Source organism: Hemitrygon akajei, chromosome 5 (genome assembly GCF_048418815.1).
Source record: "Hemitrygon akajei chromosome 5, sHemAka1.3, whole genome shotgun sequence".
Lineage (NCBI taxonomy): Eukaryota > Metazoa > Chordata > Chondrichthyes > Myliobatiformes > Dasyatidae > Hemitrygon > Hemitrygon akajei.
In genome coordinates, this window is record NC_133128.1 from 175817107 (window position 1) to 175835672 (window position 18566).

Consider the following 18566-nt stretch of genomic DNA (forward strand, 5'->3'; position numbering starts at 1 on the left):
GATGAAAGATGTGGCATTATTGTGGTCTAAGAAGGAAAATGGCAGTTCAAATATAAACCATCTTGACAGACGTCTAGAAATGTATAATTAAGTACGTGAATTGTTCAAATTTCTATATGGAGACGTTGAAAATGCATTTCACAGCCTTGTTGAGTTAGAAGACAGAACTGAGAATGCCGTAAAAAAAACAAAAGATAAGGGAGTCAGCTCTGGCAAGTATTGAGCATTCATAGTTCCATAGAAATCAAAGTTATTTGCAGTAGTTCAGAAGTAAGAAGAATACTGTATAGGAGAAACAGTGAGTGATTATATTGTCCTCCCAAAAGACCTTTCAAGTGAGAATCACAGAGGTGTACAGTACATAATGGGGCCCTTCAGCCTAACTTGTCCGCCCCAAATATGATGCTTATCTATAACCATATAACAATTACAGCACGGAAACAGGCCATCTCGGCCCTTCTAGACGGTGCCGAATGCTTACTCTCACCTAGTCCCACCGACCTGCACTCAGCCCATAACCCTCCATTCCTTTCCTGTCCATATACCTATCCAATTTTACTTTAAATGACAATACCGAACCTGCCTCTACCACTTCTACTGGAAGCTCATTCCACACAGCTACCACTCTCTGAGTAAAGAAATTCCCCCTCGTGTTACCCTTAAACTGTTGCCCCCAACTCTCAACTCATGTCCTCTTGTTTGAATCTCCCCTACTCTGAATGGAAAAAGCCTATCCATGTCAACTCTACCTATCCCCCTCATAATTTTAAATACCTCTATCAAGTCCCCCCTCAACCTTCTACGCTCCAAAGAATAAAGACCTAACTTGTTCAATCTTTCTCTGTAACTTGGGTGCTGAAACCCAGGTAACATTCGAGTAAATCTTCTCTGTACTCTCTCTATTTTGTTGACATCTTTCCTATAATTTGGTGACCAGAACTGTACACAATACTCCAAATTTGGCCTTACCAGTGCCTTGTACAATTTTAACATTACATCCCAACTCCTATACTCAATGCTCTGATTTATAAAGGCCAACATACCAAATGCTTTCTTCACCACCCTATCCACATGAGATTCCACCTTCAGGGAACTATGCACCATTATTCCTAGATCACTCTGTTCTACTGCAGTTTTTAATGCCCTACCATTTACCATGTATGTCCTATTTGGATTATTCCTACCAAAATGTAGCACCTCACACTTATCAGCATTAAACTCCATCTGCCATCATTCAGCCCACTCTTCTAACTGGCCTAAATCTCTCTGCAAGCTTTGAAAACCTACTTCATCATCCACAACGCCACCCACCTTATCTATGCTAATTCCATTTGCCCGTATCACCCTACTCAAATGCATTAAATTCCATACCGTTATCTACTTCTACTACTTCCTCTGGCAATTCGTTTCACATGGTTACCACCTTCTGCATGAAAAACCTGCCCTTTGGATCTCCATTAGATTTCTTCCCTCTCACCTTAAACCTGTGATCTCTGGTTCTACATTGGGAAAAGACTATATGCCTCATCTGTGCTCCTTATGATTTTAAATCTTTGTAAAGTCACTTCTTAGCCTCCTGAGTATAACCAGGAAATCATGTTTTTGCCAGCCAATGTTAAACTGCAGTCAAAGCTCAACTCCCAAATCTTCATCATGTGATCAATGGGAATTTGTAGCCACTCCCAGTCCTGAACAATGGCAAGCTATTGGTGGTACAGTTTGACACAACTGAGGGTTTTTCCACTGTGGAAAAACTGATCGACATCAATCTGGTTCATCACCTCCCCTTAGTAAGACAATCAGGAGAAGTTTGTGTAAAATATGTTGGCTAGGGTCTTGAAGTACCAGTAGTGTGAAGGACAATACCAACACAGAAATCAATGGATGCAACTTTATGGAAAAGCAAGGCTATTTCCACTATTCCTTGAAGAGCCAATTGAAAAACGGCCTTCAGAAACTGGAAAGAAATGGGAATTCTGATCACAGTACTAATTATGATTGGGTACCTCCAATAGTACTAAAAGCAGATAAACAGTAGATTGTGAGGTGACCACAAATTAATTTTAAGTCAGACATTCAGCAGTGAAGAAAGTTATTGATCATCCTCTCAGGACTTATAAACACATCTGTCAGGATCCTGGTTTCTTACATAGCTTGACCAGATGTATGCTTATGTACAGCTGGATATAGATAGGAACAGTCAACTGGAACCCCTGCACAAAATTGCCTTGTAGAATCAAATGGTCATTTAAGAATTTCCACATCGCAATAAACAACATCTTGATTCTCTTCTTAATGTAGCAGGTAGTGCAAAAGATAATGTAGATATTTTGGGGAAAGTGCTAAAGTGACTCCACCATCACAAAGTGAATCAGGACCGGTTGAAGTTCATCTTCATATCATCAGATGTCGCATTTCTTGGTCTAAAGATAGATTTTAATGGGTTGAAACCTGTTAAAGATAATATTGATGGTATTCTAAAAGCCAAATGTTGAGAGAATTTCACAGAATTTTGCTCCTAAATAGGAATTTTTCAATAGTATTCCATACTCTTGCTTTATTCAATATTGATACTAACATCAATGCACCAAATTTGTTAACGAGAATGAGAATTGACCTATGTATTATGAGTCAACATAAGCACAGTTTGATGCAGTTTGAGAGAAGCTCTACCTGTTCAGGATGAACCGAGAACAAGCTTCAAAGTACCATAGGTTTCTGGTTATAGTATTCTTATCAACTAAATTATGGATGATGGCCACAAACAGCCCATTGCGAAACACATACAACATGAGAAGGGAGTGTCAGCAGTTATCTCTGGTGTGAAAATAATTCTATCAGTTCCAGCTGGGCAGGCCTCTTGTTCTTGGTCCCAATTACAAAACGTTATTGAGAATTCTACATTCTGAAGCTGAAATTCTGCAACGGCAAATTCCAATATGTCAAGGTGGACACGTTTGAATATATGGTATAATTCATCAAAGTAAATGTGTTGTTGATTTTCTCTTCAGATTACTATGTAAATTTAATTAATGGCTACTTTGAGTTAAAAGTCATTAATTTGAAATGTTAATCATAAAGGCACACATACTATTTCCTAATTGCTTTCCTAATTGCTGTTTCTGTATTTTAGCTTTTTTTATTTTATATATTAGTTATATTTAGCTTTTTTTGAATTCCCTTATTGGAAATTCCAAGTGTTTCTACATATTAGAATTTCGCCTTTAAAAAATATTGTTTCTATTCATCCCACCTAATTGAATGATCTCATATTTCCCCTCATTATACTGAATTTATCACCTTTCTAAGTATTTACCCCAGTCTATATTCCTTTCATTCTGTCACCTTCTCAAAACTTAATATCCATCCACACTGAGTCTGCAGAAGATGTAAGCGAAGTCAGAGAAAATTTCATTTTGTGCTCCTGATGATAGATAGATAGATAGATAGATAGATAGATAGATAGATACTTTATTCATCCCCATGGGGAAATTCAACTTTTTTTCCAATGTCCCATACACTTGTTGTAGCAAAACTAATTACATACAATACTTAACTCAGTAAAAAAAATATGATATGCATCTAAATCACTATCTCAAAAAGCATTAATAATAGCTTTTAAAAAGTTCTTAAGTCCTGGCGGTAGAATTGTAAAGCCTAATGGCATTGGGGAGTATTGACCTCTTCATCCTGTCTGAGGAGCATTGCATCGATAGTAACCTGTCGCTGAAACTGCTTCTCTGTCTCTGGATGGTGCTATGTAGAGGATGTTCAGAGTTATCCATAATTGACCGTAGCCTACTCAGCGCCCTTCGCTCAGCTACTGATGTTAAACTCTCCAGTACTTTGCCCACGACAGAGCCCGCCTTCCTTACCAGCTTATTAAGATGTGAGGCGTCCCTCTTCTTAATGCTTCCTCCCCAACACGCCACCACAAAGAAGAGGGCGCTCTCCACAACTGACCTATAGAACATCTTCAGCATCTCACTACAGACATTGAATGACGCCAACCTTCTTAGGAAGTACAGTCGACTCTGTGCCTTCCTGCACAAGGCATCTGTGCTGGCAGTCCAGTCTAGCTTCTCGTCTAACTGTACTCCCAGATACTTGTAGGTCTTAACCTGCTCCACACATTCTCCATTAATGATCACTGGCTCCATATGAGGCCTAGATCTCCTAAAGTCCACCACCATCTCCTTGGTCTTGGTGATATTGAGACGCAGGTAGTTTGAGTTGCACCATATCACAAAGTCCTGTATCAGTTTCCTATACTCCTCCTCCTGTCCATTCCTGACACACCCCACTATGGCCGTGTCATCAGCGAACTTCTGCACATGGCAGGACTCCGAGTTATATTGGAGGTCTGATGTGTACAGGGTGAACAGGACCGGAGAGAGTACGGTTCCCTGCGGCGCCCCTGTGCTGCTGACCACCGTGTCAGACCTACAGTCTCCCAACCGCACATACTGAGGTCTATCTGTCAAGTAGTCCACTATCCAATCCACCATGTGAGATTCTACTCCCATCTCCGTTAGTTTGTGCCTTAAGATCTTGGGCTGGATGGTGTTAAAGGCACTAGAGAAGTCAAGGAATGTAATCCTCACAGCACAACTGACCCTCTCTAGGTGAGAGAGTGATTAACATGAGATTGTTAACATTCTTTCTGAACAGCACCTGGGATCTGAAGATAACGGTGCTCATAATGGCCTTTGTCACTACACTTTTTTCTTATCAATTGTAAGACTTTTTCTGCACAAATTTGGAAATACTTAGTCTGGGAACACAGATACATGGTTAGGATAGAAAATGTTATTTTCACTGCATGAGCTTAAAAGCATCACAGGTCATATGAGTTGAAAGGTATGTTGTGGAGGCAACTGAGCCATCAGTGACTGTCAGTCTGAGCAGCGGAGACTGATCTGTTTGCAGTGTGAGGTTGGCAGTTTATCTGGGAAATTCAGTGCTGCAGATTGAGCAGCAATAGCTTGAGAGTGGTGGGAGGCTGGGATAGGTTAAGGAAGAATAGATTTTAAGAAGGATGAAGATGTGTGAATAGGACGGATATTGACACTTTTCCAACCTTACCCCAATAAGCCTGTCTGCTGATGAGGCCACTATTATCAGCCACACTGCTCTCTGGCATTGCCCACTGCTGAGAGAACGATGTTCAATTCAGAACGTGGCAACTCAGGTTTGAAGAGTGCACAAACGCTTTGGGGGGAGTTTGGAAGTGAATTTAGAGTAAATGTGAAGCAAAGGGACTCAAAAAGTGGGTTGTGGAGATACCCAATATAGGGAAGTAGGGAGGACCTAAATAAGGAGGATGCAAAAGAATGTTGGAAGAGCGCAAGACAGCTGGAAAAGAACACGTGATAGAAGGGGTCACCAAAAGGGAGTAGATTCAGGGATGGGAAGAATTGGAAGATGAAAGGGATCATGGGAGGATGGATAGAAGGAAAACTTACTCAAAGGCAACTTCCTATCCTTGATAATAAGTTCTGGGCTGCCACATGATGACTATTGGAATGACCACCGTCTCTGTTATCGCCATTAGCTTGGACCCAAAATAATGGAGCAAGAGTAATGTTGTCACAAGAAAATTAGTATTAAAGCTCGCATCAACTCCATAAAGTCAGCTGTCATGAGACAAAACCAGACAGACAATTTGACAATTCACCTCAGAGCACCCATAGTATCTGAACAGTCTTAATGCCTACCATGATTAGCAACTATGCAGAAACGCTTGGCTTCCCTCCTAGAAAACCCCAGTGCAGGTTTTATGAGAATGACCAGGTGCTGGCCTGATGAAATAAATATTTATGGAACACCACAAGTCAAGGACAGTGGATCAATAGGCAAAACAAATGTCCGACTGGTGGAGGAAGTGATGTCTGTCATTTTTAGAACTAATTCTTTCTGGATTAATATAGTAACAATGGACATAATGAAGTCCCTGCTGATAATCTGCAAATCAGAGATCATTAACCCATAAGAAGTTACATGTGGGATGCCCTTTGATTAGGTAGAAGAATCATCATTGGCTTATATGAGAAGTATAAATTGGTGTCTGTGAACAGGAGTCATCTGAGCCCAGTGTCTCACTTGAACTGGCTATAATGGTTCTTCTTAGCAAAAAGCAAAGATTTTGTGATGTGCCTCCAAGTACCTCAAAACCTCATCCTTAATAACAGACTGCAACATCTTCCCACCACTGAAATCAGGCAAACTGGCCTGTAATTTCCTTTCTTCTGCCTCCCTCCCTTTTTAAAGAGTTTGGAGATATTTGCAGTTTTTCAGTCTTCTGGGATCATTCCAGAAACTAGTGATTCTTGAAAGATCATTGCTAATGTCTCCATAATCTTTTCAGCTACCACTCTCAGAACCCTGGGTGTAGTCCAACTGGTCTAAGTGACTTATCTAACTTCAGACTTTTCAGCTTCCCAAGTACCTTCTCCTTAATAATAGCAACTACACTCACTTCTGTCCACTGGCACTTTTGTATTTCCGGCATTCTGTTTGTATCTTCCACGGTGAAGAGTAATGGAAAATACTTATTAAGTTTGTCACCATTTCTTTATCCCCCATTACTAACCTTCCAGTGTCATTTTACAGCAGTCCAATATCTACAGCATTCTCATCTCTTTTACTCTTTATATATCTCACAAAACTTTTTGTATCCTCTTTTATTTATTGGCTAGCTTACCTTCATATTTCATCGATTCTCTCTTTATGGCTTTTTAGTTGCATTCTGTTGGTTTTTAAAAGCTTCCCAATCCTCCACCTTCCCATGAATTTTTGCTATATATATGTCCTCTCTTGTTGCTTTTATGCTGTCCTTGACTTCTATTGTTAACCACTGTTGCCTCATTCTCTCTTTAGAATACTTCTTCATCGATCCTGTACCTTTCAAATTGCTCCCAGAAAATCTAGCCAATGCTCCTTTTTTTTTCTGTCAGCCCTGCTGGTGTCCCTTTCCAATCAATTTTGGCCAGCTACTCTCTCATGCCTCCTTAATTCCCCTTACCCCACTGTAATAGTGATACATCTGACTTCAACTTCTCCCTCTCAAACTGCAAAGTGAATTCTATCATATTATAATCACCACCTCCCAAGGGTTCCTTTGCCTTCAGCCCCCTAATCAAATCTGGGTCATTACATAACACCCAATCCAGAATTACCGTTTCCCCAGTGGGCTCAAGCACAAGCTGCTCTAAAAAGCCATCTCGTAGCATTCTACAAATTCCCTCTCTTGAAATCCAGTGCCAACCTGATTTTTCCAATCTTCCTGCATATTCAAATCCCCCATGACTGTCAAAACAGCCCTTCTTTTGTGCCTTTTCTATCTCCCATTGCAATTTGTAGCCCACACCCTGGCTACTGTTTGAAGACGCATATATAATACTCATCAGACTCTTTTTAAGGATTTCTAGCATCTGCAGATTTTCTCATGCTTGGGGTCTTTTTAAGCCTTGCAGATTCTGAACTCCACCTATAAGCATTCTACATCTTCTGATCTCATGTCATCTCTTTCTAAGGTGATTGTTATACTTTGGTAGATCAACTGCAAGGAGACAGTACTGTACACTGTTAATGGCAAGACCCGTAACAGAGTTGATGAACAGAGGGATCTTGGGGCTGAAGTTTGTGGCTCCCTGAAACACAGGTTGGTAGGTTGGTAAAGAAGGCATATGGCATACATGTCCTTTACTAATCAAGGAACTGAGTGTATGACTAAGTACAGCTCCATCACTATATGCAAGTTTGCTGATAACACCACTGTTGTGGGCCATATCACAGGTGGTAATGAACCAGCATACAGGAGTGAGATTGAAAATTTGGCAGAGTGGTGTAATAGCAACAACCTCTCATTCAATGTCAATAAGACAAAGGATCTGATTGTAGACTTCAGGAGTAGGAAACCAGAAGTCCATGAGCTAATACTCATCGGAGCATCAGAGGTGGAGAGGGTCAGTAACCTTAAATTCCTGGGTGTCATCACAGAGGACCTGTCCTGGACCCATCATATAAATATAATTGCAAAGAAAACATGACAGCAACTCTTCTTCCTCAGGAATCTGCGGAGATTCGGCATGTCATCAAAAAACTTGGCAAACGTCTATAGATGTGTAGTGCAAAGTATACTGACTGGCAGCTTTATGGCCTGGTATAGAAACACCAATGCCTTTGAGTGGAAAGTCTTACAAATGGTAGTGGATTCAGCCCAGTCCATCACAGGTAAAACCCTCCCAACCACTTACTTGAAACATTGTTATAGAAAAGCATCATCCATCATTAGAGATCCTCACCACCCAGGTCACGCTCTTTTCTCACTGCTGCCATCAAGAAGAAGGTACAAGTGTCTCAGGACTCGCACCACCAGGTTCAAATACAGTTGCTACCCCTCAACCATCAGGTTCTTGACAAAAGGGATACCTACACTCATTTAAGAACTCTTTTATCTTGTTATTTCATGCTCATTATTTATTGCTATTTATTTATTTATGTATGTATGTTTACATTTGCACATTGATCCTGTTTACAATGACTATTCTATAGATTTTTTAAGTATGCCCACAGGAAAAAGGATCTCAGGATTGTATGTGCTCTGGTAATAAATTTTATTTTGAACTTTGAACTTTGAGTTCAGGAATTGGGAAGTTATGTTGCAGCTTTACAAAACTCTAGTTAGGTCACATCTGGAATAGTGCATTCAGTTCTGCTCACTCCATTACAGGAAATATCTGGAGGTTTTGAAAAAGTTGCAGAATAGGTTTATCAGGATTATAGGGCATGTGCTATAAAGAAAGCTTGGACATATTTGTGTTTTCAGAATTAGAATCTGATTTATTAGACTGGGGGGTGGTGAGATTTGATAGGGGTGTATAACATTATGAGAGACATAGATTATGATTATGAGAGACAAGTTTATGAGAGAGATAGAGTAGATAGCCAATAACATTTCACCAAGGTTGAAATTTCTAGTACCAGAGGGCAAGCATTTAAAGTTAGAGACAGGCACATTTCATGAATACATTTGCAGGACAATAGAGGTGTTCAAGAGGCTCTCAGATAGGCATATAAATGTGCAGGAAATGAAAAGATATGAGCATTGTGCAGGCTGAAGGGATTAGTTTTGCTTGGGGTTTGATTATCAACTTCATTAGTCCTGCACAACATTGTGAACCAAAGGGCCTGTTCCTGTGTTGTACTGTTCTGTGTTCTCGAACTGAAGTACAACAGTGCTGAACTGATTGGGGAAAGGAATAACAAAGAAGATTTTTGGAGGCAGGACAGTGAGAACTCAGTGGACTAATAAGCAAGAACTGCAGGAGGAACAACTATTGCAAGGAAGACCACCTGCCTGGAGCAGAGAGAAGGATCAATCATTTGGCCAACAGGCCAACTCTATTATAGCGTTATGAGAGAAATAGTTTGGATAAGTATTAGTTCCAAAGGAGGAACAGAATTCATGAATTATCCCAGTGGATACATTGAATTTGCTCGCTTGAATTAATTAGGATTAGTGTAGTCATTTATTTAACCTTAGTTAGTTGACCAAGGTTATGGCCAACAAGAGCATTTCAGGATCAGAAACTCCACCTTGCCTCTGGATCCTGTGGGGAGGGGTCTTGCAGAAAACTCCTTACTTAAACAGATGATGAATGAAAATATTGCAAGAAGTCCAGTAACTTGCTGATAATCATGGCATGTACATGTTCTTCAGTGCTGTCAGTGCCAGATCCAGCCCAAACATCCTTGCTCAGAACAATGAACAGACACAAACATCAAAACTGAGGCAGTCAGCAGCTGTTGGAAGAGGCAGGTCAGAGAACTCCTCAATTACAACTTCATCCTTAAGTTCCTTTGACTTATCTTCATAAGAAATTATCTAGTTGAACCAAACCATCACCCAGCACCAACAATTTGAAAAAGCCTTATACCAACTGAAAGGGCCTTAAGAGCAATTGGTAGCTCTGTTGTAGTTGTAAAGTTACAATCACAAATTTAAAATCTCATATCCCATTTCTGAGAAGAGGAGAACTTATCAGGACATGCAGTCACAAGCTGTTATATGGATTATCTCCTCCCTCAAGAAGGTGGTTACTAAGTCTTAGAGCAGACAGGTATCAAGCAAGATATCACCTCTGAATTGGAACCTTTATATGTAATAATATTCTCATGGTAAACCTAGCCAAGTAATAAGGATTTAACACTACAATATGACATTAAATAGTCTTCAAACCTGGGCTACTTCTTCAAAATCATCATGCCTCTTTTGAAGAGCACGTGCTCTGTGAAGTGACTTTCCAACCCCAGTGTGCTTGCTAAGAAATGCTTCTCCATGGTTTTCAATCCAGTCCAAAACCTGAAAATAAAAAAAAGTGATGGTACATTAGCAGAGAAACCAGCAGAAACAAACCTTTAAAATACATAGTGTTAAGAATAAAATTCTGCAAGCATTTTATTGTAATTTGGTCAGAGGAAGTTTTTGAATCAGTTCAACAAGTCAATAGCTAACTGGGGATACATGCTGATTTGTGATAAATATATGAAGCACCACTATTAAGAATCATTAAAAATAAATTGATAGCAATAGCAATAGTTAATATACAGAAAGAAATAAAGCAAAAATTGATGCTCAATCTTCAGAGAATTAAAACTATCTTTTGGTTATATTATCAGATTTTCTTTGTCATTTCTGCATATCCCTTAGGTAAATGTTTGTTCATTAAATTATGATTCTGGTTCCATTGGCCAATGATCCAGGTATAACATTAGCCCATATTTTTCTGACTGCTCATCTTCCATCTTCCATTTATAGGATATGATGGATGAACAGGAATAGGGTACCAGGATGGCCAAAGATGGGAGGATAAAATGTAGGTTAGGGTATGTGTGTGTGTGTGTGTGATTGGGTGAAGGGATTTAGAATTGGAATCTGTCACACACTCCGGAGCAGAAGGTGGCGGTAATGCACCATTAAGCTGGGTGCCAACTACCGTAGATCAAGACGGAGAGAGAGAGATCGTCCATGTCCCCCTTTCCAGATCCAGAATGTCAGTCTGGTTGGTGTAGATGATTCTAATGCCAAGCAGTAAGGTCCTAAGTGGTGGTAGGGCCTTTACCAACATACTAAATCATAAAGATGGATCCGAGTCATCCCTACTTATGAAACTCCACAGTAGGATGATAACAAGCTGGAACAGCAGGCTGTTTGGGCCCTTGAGGATGCTCCACCATTCAACAGATTCATAGCTGATCTGATATTCCTCAGGCCCGCTTTCCTGCTTTTTCTGCTTAACTCTTGATTCCCTCACTGATTAGATGTTTCTGCATCTCAACCTTAAATATGCCTGAAGACTCTTCCCCCACATCTCCCTGAGACAGGGAGTTCTCCAGGCTCACAGCTCTCTTTCAGAAGAGATTCTTCATACTGGATTTAAATGAGCTTTTTCCTTATTCTGAGATCGATACTCTTCAGTTCTCCAGTGATGTTATCGTACTTAGATCCTCCCCAGTTGTACTCAATGTTAATTGAACATCTGCAGTGTCTTCTACCATAAAGAAGTGAGCAAAATATTTGTTTAAATCTCTGATATCTCCTTTGCTGTTTCCTTGTTTCCCATAACTCATTCCCCAAGGGGGCAATGTTCATTTGGACCTCTCTCTTCATATACTTAAATACGTCCTTCTTCATGTACTTTGTTACTTTGACTTCATCGCTTTTTTAACCTTCTTTTTACTATCTGTTTTGTTACCTTTTGTTGAGTTCTAATGTTATCCCAGTTATCAGGTCTACCACTAAAATCTGCCCCCTCACAAGTTTTCCCTTTCATTTTAATACCCTCTGTTAACACCCAGGAAAAACACACTCTGAGAACCGCCATCTGTTACAACCGTTTTGGTTTTGCAGTGATTCTGAATCAAGAACAATGAGAAATGAATTTTGTAAAAATATGGATTTGTAGAAATATAAGATCAAAACATGACAGAATAGATAAAACGTTAAAATCATCAAATCTTTTTTTGTTAAAGCTGCTTTATTCTTACCTTTCTCACCTGCAGCCTACAATTCCCATTCAAATGAATTGGTTAATAAATCCTAGACCAGATTAACTAACCAAGCGGTGGAGACCTCAGCAAGTTCTACCCTGCCATTAGACTCAACCTGAAGTTCAATGACAGAGTGACAGAGAGAAAATGGCATGCAAGACCCTTCTCACTGCCCATGCATGGGGCTCCCTATGCTGGCATTTTTGTTGAGAAATAAAGGCAGTTCTGAGTGGAATTGCATGCAAAACTGGTCAAAATCTGAGCCATTTTAGTTAAGATGCTTTTTGAAATTGCTTCATATATTGGTTGTATTCTATGATTCATTAGCGTTCATTTTGAAGTCAAAAGAAAACCAATTGTAAAGACACCAATTGTAAACATAAGGTTCATTAAGGAAGTAAATAAATAAATCTAAATGTTACTATAGTTTTAGATCATACAAATTCATTTGTGGAAAATATTAGTTTTAACTATAATGCTAACATTATTGCTATGGTAGGTTTTTGATTAGATGCTTCTAAATCTTTTAGTCAATTATTACACATACTATCCATCTCGGGGAATTCTTTTCAAAGTTCCATTTGAGTAAAGTCTCAACAATTACTTAAAATCGGCCAAACATTCAAAAAGATGATTGATTTATACTTCAAAATATTAGCTTCATAAAATCGACGTATGTCTGTCCAGTGCTAAAGTTGTCAATCAGCCTCAAATCTGAACACATGACACAGCATTTTAGTATTTGAATTGAATATTTTGGTTTATGCTATAAGTGACTGATGGCAGATTATTTGGATAGCAGTTACCAGACCCTATCAGGTTGAGTCAGAACATGATTTGTTTGAGTGCAGCTAGATTTTAGCTGAAAAATAACTTCAAAAGGCCAATATTAAGAAAAAGCTGAGGTATTTCTTGCTAAAGTTCCCATTGGAAAAGGACAAGGAGTGAAAAGTGGTAGCACACAAGTAAAAAGTTTGAAGTTCAAAGTACATTTATTTATCAAAATACGTATGCAGTATACAACCCTAAAGTTTGTCTTCCCCACAGACAGCCATGAAACAAGAACCATGGAACCAATCTACCCAAAGAAAAACATCAAACTCCCATGCAAAAAATGATATAATAGCATGAAAATATAAACAAAATCAACATATTTTGAATTATTGAAGAAGTATTTGTCATTAGAGATTTTAAACAATGGAAATACAGACAAATGGTAATTATGAACAGCCTAATAAATGAGGATTCTGCAAGGAATTTTGTCCTTACTCAACTGTCCTTGAGAAGGTGGTGTTAATCACCTTCTTGAACCTCACATGAAAGTTCATGAAGTCTGCTATTGGCATGGAAGTATCAAATTTAGATATCACAAGAAGAAGGGAATAGTGATATATTTCAGGAAATCTACTCTCCTACTGCACTGTCACCTCTGTTGTTCTGTCTGCCTCTTGGGACCAGACATGCACAGAGATTGTGATTAAGAAGTCTGGTATGTTGGCATAAGATCTATCACTCTACTGTAGTCCTTATTGTAATAATTTAATTCATGAGGGAAGAGAAGCAACTGCAGCACAAGTAGAGCTCACCCTCATGTTCACTTTAAAAAGTTCATGTCAGCTACAATGCTACAAGTATTTGATTTATGCATGGGGCGACTATTTGAACTTGGACAACTTTTCCCTGAAGAAGGGTCTGCGATTTCTATTGATCTGGCAAACCCAACAGATAAGGACCACACATGTAGGACACGTAAGCCAACACAGCCGTCTGTCGGGAAATGTAGAGAAGACTTGATCTAAAAGCAGAGCAGCGGAGATGATTCAATGATGAACGATAACTTTAATAATAGAATTGAAAAATAACAAGCCATGAGGGGCCATGAAACAAGACAGAACAGATGCTTAATATGACTAGACCACCTTCCATGATACTAGGCTCTAGAGGTGTATGCTCGGGTGGTCTGTGGACAATGGGCTTGAGGCAGGACACCTGGAAGGTAGTTGTGATCCTGAGGGATGGTGGCAGCTGCAGATGGTATGTGACTGGATTGAGGCAATGGGTAATCTTGAAGGAACCAATCAACCAGGGCAAGAGCTTAAGAGAGTTGGTGCGCAAAGGGAGAGTTCGGGTGGACAGCCAGACAAGGTCCCCACACTGGAGTAGTCTGGCTGGGCATCGACATTGGCTCGCCTGGCGGCAGTAGGCATAGTTGACAGCTAGGATGGCCCATTGTATCCTCTTCCAAGCATTTCAGCATCGGTGAGACTGGGCTTTGGTGGACAGGACCTCCACCATTGGCTTCTCCGTGGGGTCAACGGGGTTTGGTAGCCATGAAACCCTTCAAAAGGGTGGCAGAGGAGGTGTGGAGATTGTGGGGCAGCTCAGCCCAGAACAGATATTTTGTCCATGTGGAAGGGCTAGAGGTGGTGAAGCATCACAGAAACTCTTCCATTTGCAGCTTGGCCCTTTCTGATTGACCGTTGGTCTACAGACAATAGCCAGTGGACAAACTCACTGAGGTGAGGAGGAGGGAGTAGAAGACCCACCAGAAATGGGAGATAAATTGTGGGCCCCCGTCTGACATAGTGTCCTGAAGCCATGGAGAGGGCAATGAAGTGGGCCGCCTAGGAGAATCAGTCATACTGACCCCATTGGAAGGATGCAAATGCATGATGAAATCCACAGGTGCTGAGGGGCTGGTAGTGGCCACAGGAGCTCAGAGGGCCACTGGCTAGAGGAAATGAACTGGGCATATTGAGGGCAGGCAGCGACGAACTAACATATATTTGTGATCATGGTAGGCTACCAGAACCAGCACTGCAGAAAACCCAGGGTCCATCATATGCCTGAATGGTCAAGGAGGGGTGAGCAATGGAGTGTGCCACAGCACACGGTGCCTGCAAGTACAGGTGGATTGTCGGGTGTATTGGATGGAACAGGCTCGCGCTGTAGGGCCTGGCAGATTTCTCAAGGTCCCAGACAATTGGGGCGAGGATCCGTGAGGATAGGCTGAGAGTCGATCTCCATTTCAACTGGGTCGAACTATCATGAAAGGGAATCTGCTTTAGTGTTCTTGGAGCCAGGTCAGTGGAAGATGGTGAAGTTAAATTGCTGGAAGAAGAGGGCCCAGTGAGCCTGATGTGGATTGAGCTGGTGGGTCTGTTGTATGGAGATGAGGTTCTGGTGGCCAGTTTGAGATCAAGGCGGCTCAGTGTTTCCTATCAACTAATGTCTCCATTCCTCCAAGGCCTATTTAATGACAAGTAGCCCTCTGTCTTCTACACCATAACAGTGCTGTGTAGAGTTGAACTTGTGTGAGAAGACACAACTGTGTGCCTTTCTCTCCGGTCCTCACCTGGAGAGGATGGTGCTGGCACCGTAGATGGAAGCGTCTACCTCTACCGCAAAAGGTCTGGAGGGGTTTGGATGGCAGAGACTGGGAGCGGTGGTGAAGCATCATTTGAGCTCCTCAAAGCGTGGTCTACAGTAGCAGACCAGGTTACCTGTGACGTAGTGAAGGAGGTGAGAGGAGCAGCGGTTTGGCTGTAGTTTCTTCTGAAACAGCAGCAGAAGTTGGAGAAGGCCAAGAAGCACTGTAACCGTTTGAAGGAGCATGGCCGGGGCCATCCAACAACTGCACATGCTTCCTCTGGGTCTATGGTCATGCTTTGGGGTGAAAGGATGTAAATCAGGCCCAACAGAGTGCTTTGAATGTGCTATCCATCTAGCGGAGAGGGTAGCAGTTCTTAATGGCAACTTCGTTGAGCCTACATTGGTCGAAGCAGGGATGGAGGCCCCACCATTGACAAAGGAGAACCCTGCACTGGCTGGGGACTGGGATGGTCGAATGAAGCCTTGTTGTAGCGCTTTGGCAATGTGGTCATTCACGGTTTGGAGGGGAAGAGGGAGAATAGATGGCAGGGAGTCCATGCTGCATACACAGAGTCCAGTCCACAAAGTTGCCTGCTCTGCCAGAATCCAGCAGAACCTCTTACTGTATGTGCAAGGAGCCGTTGGGGTGTGGAGAGATTGAATGGGGCTATGGTGCTGTATTGAGGGGCTGGCGGGGGGCAGCTTACCAGACAGCAGGCCCCTTGTCTTTACCTGGTAGTGTTGTTTACCAGATGGAGTGGGCATTTAAATGGCAGAGCAGACTCGATGGGCCAAATGGCCTAATTCTCTCCTATACCTCAGAGTAATCGGCTGCTCTGCAGTAAGCATACAGTTGTTTCTCCAGTGACACTCCTGCGCTTGGGGGAGTGTTAAGGGTGATCTGACTGTGTGGCTTCTGGAGGCATTGATGATGAGGGCCCTGCAGCCTGAAATGGTTCTGGGAACAGAAGTGGGGCTCTGGCTGGTGTTTTGGCTTGTCAATATGGAGAGCTGGAGTGATGAGGCTTTCAAGGTCGGTGGATCTCTCCCAGGTAGACAGCTTGTCTTTCTGAGAGGTCATGATGGTCATGGGTCAGTAGTGCTTCTGCATTCCAGCTGCTCTCTGCCACGAGGTTCCTGAATTCCACGGTGTAATCCAGTACTGAGTGTGATCCTTGACGCAGGCGAAGAGTCCAGTCCACTGCCCCCCTTCCACTTCCTGGATGATCAAACACTCAGCGGTGAATCTTCATGTTGGTTGCAGATGGGGGACTTATTGTCCCATTTACTGGCAGCCCAGGTCAGAGCTCACCCAGTCAAGAGAGAGACGACAAAGGCAATCTTGACTCGGTCTGTAAAATACGGAGATGGCCAGAGTTCAAAGTGCAAGACACAGTGGGACAGGACGCTGCGGCATCGCGATGGGGATCCATTCAGGGCACAAGAATCGGGGTCTCCGAGGGAGAAAGTTGACTGGTGTGGAGTTACTGTATTGAGCTGGAGAGGAGCGAGCAGATGGTCAATGGTTCCCAGCTGCTTCTTGATCATGTGCACACGTCGACGGATGACTTCCTTCAGGCAAATAAACTCTGCTGGTTTAATCGCTGGTTTATTCCTCCTGTCAGGAAATGTAGAGGAGGCTTGACCCAAAAGCAGAGCAGCAGAGACGGTTCAACAATGAACGATAGCTTTAATAATAAACTACAAAAATAACAAGCCACGAAGGGCCCAAAACAAGAGAGAGCCAATATGAAATACCACAGGCAACAAGGCAACTCAGAACAACTGGTTGAAGCTGGCTGGTTTGTATGAGGGAACTGTGGATGAGAGCTGGGTTTAAATGGTCCGCAGGTGATGAGTTAGAAATGAGTGGCAGGCGACCCCTGTGGCGAGTGAGAAGACCTGACCTAGTCATTCTTTGCAATTGATGTCCATAAGCATTGACAGAGTAACAATGACATAATCTGCTTTTATGATAATTTTTGCCTGAAGAATATAGAAAATGAAAATAATGCAGGAGCAGAAGTGGATCCTTTAACACCTTGAACTAATGATCCAGCTCTATATTTTGGGCACTGCCTTTTATTTTTAATACTTTTTTTCACAAAATTCTGTAGATTTCAGATTTAAAATTAACAATTCCAGCCAATCCTATCTCTGTTTGTAGATGTGAGTTTGAAGTTTCTCTGTTTTCTGTCTAGGTGCATTTCTAATTTCATTCCTAAAAGTCCTGGCTCATAACTCTTTGGTTATATAACTTTATATAACTCTTTAGTCCTGGATTCTACAAACATAGATCGGAGAACAATACCACACAAGCCGAAGTTCCTCTGTCCTGATGTCCGTGCAGATCATAATGTCAGTTTAGACTAATCCCATTTGTGTACATTGGTCCACGGCCTTCCTGCCTATCTGTGTGCCTGTCTAACTACCTCTTAAATATGTTGTCGGAAATAGTAGAATTATTTACTATTTTCTCTCAGTTCCAGGATGATCAAGAAGTTACTAAGGAGAGAGAAAAGAGAATTTGGGAATAATGCTGTGAGAAAACTAAGAGCAGCTTGTAAGAGCTGTTATAGAAGGAAAGACCACTGAAAATAAAACGCATCCCTTGTTAATTTAGAATTGGCAAACATAGAAATGCCTGGGAAATTAAACATTTTTTGCATCTGTCTTCACAGAATTGCTTGAAAAACTATTTGGAATAGTGGAGAACAATAGTTTTCAAGTGAATGTGAAGTTGAAAAAATTTCAACATAAATAACAAAATATCAGAGAAATTAATGGAAGAGTGTTAATAAATTACCCAGTCCTAATTGGCTGCAACCTAGGATTCTGAAAGAGATGGCTTTGAAGATAGTAGAAGCATTGGACATTACCCTCTCAACTTCCACAGATCTTTTTTGAGATACAGAGTGGAATAGGTCCTCTCAGCCCTTTGAGCTGTGCCACAATCTAATCCTAGCCTAATCATGGGTCAATTTACAATGACCAATTAACCTACCAAGCATGGAAAAAGCTCAAAACTATTATGATGAGCATGGTAACAGATCACACGAAGGATAACAATAGGACTGGGCAGAGTTAACCGGTAGTTATGAAAAAGGAAATCATGTTGACAAATCATATTGAGATTATAA

At 41.3% G+C, this 18566-nt stretch overlaps 1 protein-coding gene across 4 annotated transcripts in view; it reads right to left on the reverse strand.

Moving 5' to 3' along the window:
• The window catches only part of LOC140728501 (kalirin), a 723603-nt gene that overhangs the window by 352684 nt on the left and 352353 nt on the right, over positions 1-18566 (reverse strand). For all 4 annotated transcript variants that reach the window (XM_073047309.1, XM_073047304.1, XM_073047303.1 and 1 more), the window contains exon 10: positions 10244-10366. In XM_073047309.1, the coding sequence (XP_072903410.1) occupies positions 10244-10366 (123 nt within the window). The remainder of the gene's footprint in view (positions 1-10243; positions 10367-18566) is intronic.